Below are 6,765 nucleotides of genomic sequence, written 5' to 3' on the forward strand. Positions count from 1 at the left end.
TTTGACTAATGAACTCTTTGAAATACTCGCAATAAAATGATGATAGGGAGGATTTTTCTTCGTCACGCCTCTGACCAGAGGCGTTATGGTCGGATGCTAACGGGCTGCAGCTCGCATGCTGGCTTCTCCAGTTCATAATCTGCTGACCACTTGGTGGCTTTTTTTTATGATTTCTTTTCCTTTTCTTGGACGGTATTGTGCAGTGGCGAGTAGCTGTCGTCTAAAATGTAATCGTAGCAAGGTGTGACTCGGCTTAATTCTTCGTAAAAAGAAGAAATTGCAAAACCGCAGGGCACAAGAGCTGAAAAAGGAGGAACATGGCATGGGCAACCAAGGGGAGCAGTCAAACCAAGAATAGCGTGCAAGCTTCTATGGCAACAAGTGCAACAATAATAAAGAAGCAGAAGAATGAAAGCAACAAACAATTAAGCCAAAGGTTTGCTCCACCAAATCAAAATCTTGCGGTTAGCACATCATCCATATTCTTCAACAATGCCATTGATCTTCAACAATGCCATTGATGCTGATGCCATGGAATTTATCCTCGGTATGATTGGTTACCCTCAGTGGACAGATTTCAGAAATTATAGTACTATACACTGCAGTGCAAAGCTTCTTCCATGTATATTTTCAGACAGTACATATCGTATATGGTGAAGTCACACGTCTTCTTCGATAGTGGTAAGAAAGTGCGTGGCATACTCTGGAGCACTCCTTCTGATCACACAACTTTATTTACAATCCACAATAGCAGAACACCAGCTACCACTACAGTAAGTTATCTGATACACGAAGTAGAAGGGCTACAGCACATAGGAAAACAATGGTGACATCCATGACTGCGTCTAGTCCCATCAACCGCGCCATCATCTCTGCAAGGGTTTCACGCCCATGCATCTGCCAAACATTAGGTTTCAAGTAAGTAACCACTAAAGAAATGTTCAAACGAAGATAAGTAACTGCAACTTTTTTCCTTTATATCTTTCACATTCAGTTGTACTCCTTCCGTCCCATATTAATTGTCGCTCAAATGGATTTATCCAGACGTATACATCCATTTGAGCGACAATTAATATGGGATAGAGGGGGTATTTAGGAGTGTACAATCTAATGTCAATACTGTGTTCATTTGTTGTTAATAACCCAGAGGTGGAGCCAGCCAACTATCGGAGCTTAGGCCAAACCTTCAGTGTGGTAGTTCTGACGAGTTCTTGCCCCAACCAAGTTTTCACTTGACCCCTAGTGCTTAACTAGAGACACTTGTTCTGCCTAAAGACTCCAATTTGTAGTACCTTTCTCAGCGTCATATTTGTGATTTCCCCATAAAAATGTCTGGGTTCATAAACAAGAGAGATCACATTTCACCTCTGGTACTACATGAGAGCCGGATGTCATTGCTTTCTCACCCAGGCCCTGTTCTCACCATAAATTCTGAAGGTAGTTTTGTACTTTGCAACATCCATATAAATCTCAATAGCCAACAAGGAAAAGATTGAACTGAGAGCAGGTTCAAGAATTTTCCTTGATTGTCAGAAAACTGGGGCCTAACTATGAAGGTTACAACTGGTACTCTTACTGTTTACCTGCACTTCTACCTCGTAACCCCGTGAAAATAAAGCAACTGTGTCTTCACTTACATGAGTATGGCATTGTACGAAAAGATCAATTTAATTTTGTGATGTATATAGGAACTTCATATACAGTATTAACAGTGGATGAATAATACATCAGGGGAAGAAATCAAACCTCTACAAGATTATTCAGTTTCATAGAGAAGTTCTGCTCAGCATGTTGGATACAGTAACGCAGCATATCCAGCACAACCATATCAGTTTCATAGTCATCAGAACCTGTGTAGAAAATATAAGGTGTAGAATGTTCTTAGTTATGCATATTAAGAACATGGCAAAAGCAACCGTGCAATACCTGGTATATCAAAAATTTGTTGGGGTGGAATGGCAAGTGTCTCTGCTAACTCATTCTGAACTTGGGAACGTTGTTGAAACGATAGTCTATCCCCATGAGTAACCACAACAGCAGGCTTGTCATCTGCAATCACATTTGTTATAATCACTCTGATGCTGACAGTACCAAATATAAATTTATCATACTGGTTAATTAATGAAACACATTGTTCAATGAGCATGCTGAGAATAAAAAGGCAATAATTCCATACAACAAATATACATACATAAATCACAAATCTGTATACAAACCGCCTCAAAGGAAATATGTTTCAAACTATTCAAAAGAGTATTAGTAACAAATACATATGTGTTCATTTGTATATGATTATATTTATTACAAATCTAGCATATTAAGGAACTAGATAAAACTATAAGCATCATAGCTGCCCATACCTCCAAAAGACAAGAATGGATTCATAAATGTCTCGTGGAGCATATCCATGTATCCTTTATTATCACTTCCAATTGATTTTAGGACAGAAAGACCATCAATCACAAATATCACAAAGTTGACCTTCCTAGTTTTGCAAGGCAAAAAACTGTATTGCCTCCCCATTGCTTTGAGGTTCTTAATCTTAGTGCCATCATCGGTATCCCTGTCAAAAAAATGTGTTATAAAAAAGTTTAGCTAGTGCTATGTTGAGTACTTAGTTTTGATACGTTATATATTGCTCTGTTTAAGACTAAATAAGATTTATGAAAAACAAAAAGGCAATGCTAGAACAATGTTGTAACACCTCTCTATGCATGTTCTGAAGAATAGTACATGCAGGAAGCACTTGAAATAATTCTTCAGGATAGTACTGTTAGGAAGTATTAGTATTAGTCTAGGAGTCCTTATTAGTCTATGTTTACTTTCCTTGCACCTCAAGTCTTGTGTAATATATATATGCCCCTTGGGCCTTCAATAAACATAAGTTGCTTTCCTAACATGGTATTAGAGCTTAGGTTAATTTTTTAGCACGCGCAACTCGTGCAGATCCAATCTCGCGCCGCCACAAACCTCCTCTTGGCCGGACACTCCCTCCCCTCGCGATGCTGCCATCCTCCTCTGGCCGTCAGCGCTCTCTCCAGGTCAGGAGATTGGGCCGCCCCAGTCAAGGCTGGCTCCAGATCTTGCGCCTTCAGGATCCGGCCGCAGGCCCGATCTCCACCACTCGCACGGGCGCCTTGGGCTTGGCACGCGGCACCGGGAGCAGCGGCGGCAGACGGCGCGGCCGCCCCAGGCACGGCGCCGTCGTTCTCCCATCCTCCCGCAGGCTCCCGGCCTCGTTCCCGCAAGTCCCGTTCCTGTAGGTCCCGGCGCCGCTGCAAATCAACTGCCCCGCTGCTGATGTTACCCGGCCTCCGATCCCATCGTCGTGCGGTCGTGCCACACAACAGGTCTCCCATCCGGATCAATGCTCCTGTCTGCTGGATCCCGTCGGTGTACGCCTTGCCTCCATCTGGTTTGGGCCGCCTGGCGATCTTTCGTCCAGATCGGGCAGAGCCACCGAAGGTCAAGGTCTCCAGATCACGCAAGCTGATGTTTCTTCGTTCGCCTGTCAGGCTGCAGCCGATTCGCTGGAGGTTCCCAGATCATGATCTGGTGAACTGCTTGTTGTGTTGCCGCTGCTTCCGTTTGGATGCCCGCTGCTCAGGTTGCTGCTCCCAAATCTGGAGGACGCCTCTCCTGGTCCGATCGAAGTGGATGGCTGCTCCCTGCCTGCTCACTTGCCTGCTCCTCATACGTGCTCAGATGCACGCCATGCTGCCTGCTGGTACTAGCTACTACTTGCTAGTTGCTACAACATGGTGTACGCTACCTGTTGCTAGCTGCTTCCTGCTACTACTACTCTGTTGTTTTGGCCTCTTTGTCATCTTCCGCTGCCATTGCATCTAGTTTACTATGCGCTTTCTAGTTTTCTTTGCTTTCCGCTGCGTCCACCAAATCCGTTGATGTTTCGTGTTATCATGCCATGCGAGTCCACCATACCTTTGTCCGTCGGCCTTTTCTCCGGCCCTGATCCTTTCTATACAACTTTTGTGCCCTACTTGCCTTTGTTGTTTTCTATAGGATTTTCTGGACTTCTTTTGCATTGTCGATCTACGTCCATCGTGCCTTATCCGCGAGCTTCTTTCACCGACGGTTGTCGTGGACTATGATTTTCTGCGTAATGCTTTATTCTCTTGATGTGCCATCTTCTTTAGACAACCCATCTTCTCTTGATACTTATCTTGTATCTTCAAGTGATGCGGTGTCTACCTCTGATGTGCCATCTCTTCGTTCTCTCCTTCGGCGACTCGACAAGTTTTGAAGACTCTTCATGCTACGACGACACTCTCAAGACGTGGATTTGGATTATCATTGTTTTTTAGTATTACACTTCTTCAAATGCAATGCTATTGCATACGCTTTGCATTTGAGGGGGGGGGGGGGGGGGGGGGGGTTAGGAAGTATTAATATTAGTCTAGGAGTCCTCATTAGTCTATTAGTATTAGTCTAGGAGTCCTTATTAGTCTATGTTTACTTTCCTTGCACCTCAAGTCTTGTGTAATATATATATGCCCCTTGGGCCTTCAATAAACATAAGTTGCTTTCCTAACAAGTACATGCAGGGAACACTTGGAACACTTCTTCATGTGTTCCCCTTAACATACTACAATATATTTTGACGTCAAATTCTATAGAAATTTCGAATGAAAAAATGTTGACAAACACAGATTTGTTGACTTACACAAACATCTACTTGATCATGTATCTTTTGGTGTGAAGAATTAAAAGCCATAGATTACTCATCCACACAATTACAAGTGTTACACTTCTTTTTGCGAAAAAGTTACAAGACAGTGTATATTTTCTCCTAAATGAAAATCCTAATGCACAGAACACCAACAAGACAGTATATAATTGGATTAAGGGTCACCTCTTACCACGTCACCATCTCCCCATGGCTAATTCCCTTCGTCATCCAACGTTGCAGGATTTTGAAATCCTTTTCTGGATTTCTGGACAAGCTCCTTGTATCACAAATACATATACCGTTTGAATTTCTTGGGATTTTGTACTCCCGAACAAAACTTGTACCATTTGATTTGGAATTATCTAGCAATATAAACAGCAGTAGGAAAATGAACTGCAATCACACATATCGAAACACTGCGCCCAAAATTGATAAGACTTACAGGAAACTTGTGCGCGCTCTGGTGCAAAAGGATCGTCATCTTTGTCAAAGACCCGTGTAATTCGGTTCACAAGTGCACTTTTCCCAGCACCTCTAGGCCCCACCAACAACAATGTGGTGGTATCAGGCACCGAATAGTCCCCACCTTTTGTGTCGCCAACTCCTTCAATCCAGCATCCAGGCTTATACCTGCTCATAGGTTGAAATTACTGAACGGACATGCTGACCTCTCTATGTTCTTTACCATGAGATTTTTAGACTAGCTTTGCTACTTCCGCGTCATGTCATGAAAAATATATTATATATTATTTCTCCTTTTTTTCTACATAACCGCGTCATGTCACTCAAACCAAAGAACTCACTGGAGTAGATACATAATACATAGCGAAGCTGTATTGCATTTGGAAATACACCAGAAATAACACCAAACTAGTTTTTTAAGACAGGTATGAACCATTCCAACTTATGGGCTTGTGAAACGTAATTCCATAAATTGAGGATCGAAATGGTACCCTGATTTTAAGAGGAAAAATTAGTCTAAACAAACTCAGGAGTGGGACTGAAATGTTGCTGTCCCATAACGCATACTTCAGTGATGATCATGTGTAAAGCAAATACACATGAACATTGGCTCATTCCAAAACCAGAGACATGACACTCTTTTTCAGCATCCCTTTTAGAGAATCATGCGTGTGGCGCGTCAAATTACATGTTCTAGCAGTAGCACTCGGTATTTTCAAACAAAATAGTAGCATCTTAACACACAGACTGGGACCTATTTTCAATAACCACAAACCCTTGAGTGTAGATGTAAATATCACAGGAGACAGGAGCAGAGCACAAGAGATAAACAAATTAGAAGGGTTATTACTACCTCCTGATGAGGTCTTTCGCCTCCCGCAGCGACCGGTGCTGAAACTGGCTGCCATCGAGAAGGGCCGCCACCTCGGGGTCGTCGCAGATGCAGCACCCTTCGGAGTCGCCGTCAGAGACCGGCACATAATCGGCAAACCCTGTCGCCACATAATTAACCAGTCCATGCGCAAACCGGTCAAGAACAGAACCGATCGTACTACCAGATGGAAATTGGGACCAATCGATTACTAGCAGAGAGAATCACCTCGTCCTCGTGGGAGGGGCTCCGATGAAGACGAAGAAGGGGAGGCGGGGATGCTGGTGGGGCTGAGGTCACCGCTGCCGCCACCCATGGATTTCTGGCGGAGGTCGCGCGATTTGGGGTTTCGGCGGGTTTGGGGGTGGAGAAGAGGAGAATAAGGAGGAGATGGCGGGGACAGAGTAAAGCGGTCACCGCGTAAGTATTCCGATCGTGATATTTTGACGATGGGGTACGTCAATTTCATAAAGAGTTGTCCTGTTACGACTTGAGTATAAAAAAATATTTGATTTAAAAACCATCAAACATCAGAATGTAAATGATGCTGAATTTAAAGTAATACTCCGTCACTAAATATAAGTCTTTTTAAAGATTCCATTAAAATACAACATACAGAGTATATACAGACATAATTTAAAATATAGATTCATTTGTTTTGCTTCGTATGTAGTTCCCTCGTGAAATCTCTTAAAAAACTTATATTTAAAATAGATGAAATATAAAATCATATTTAAAAGCA

General features: G+C 42.8%; 1 protein-coding gene across 1 annotated transcript; it reads right to left on the reverse strand.

The window, feature by feature from the left end:
- Positions 1-600: 600 nt before the first annotated feature.
- On the reverse strand, positions 601-6,455 carry LOC123424661. Its single transcript, XM_045108318.1, has 8 exons — positions 6,252-6,455; positions 6,006-6,144; positions 5,133-5,320; positions 4,881-5,052; positions 2,361-2,563; positions 1,927-2,049; positions 1,747-1,850; positions 601-897 (listed from the first exon to the last, which is right to left on the reverse strand). The coding sequence occupies exons 1-8, from the start codon at positions 6,337-6,339 to the stop codon at positions 769-771; spliced, it is 1,146 nt and encodes a 381-aa protein (XP_044964253.1). The 5' UTR covers positions 6,340-6,455; the 3' UTR covers positions 601-768.
- Between the last annotated feature and the right edge of the window lie 310 nt (positions 6,456-6,765).

The sequence above is a fragment of the Hordeum vulgare genome, chromosome 1H (assembly GCF_904849725.1).
Source record: "Hordeum vulgare subsp. vulgare chromosome 1H, MorexV3_pseudomolecules_assembly, whole genome shotgun sequence".
Classification (NCBI taxonomy): Eukaryota; Viridiplantae; Streptophyta; class Magnoliopsida; order Poales; family Poaceae; genus Hordeum; species Hordeum vulgare.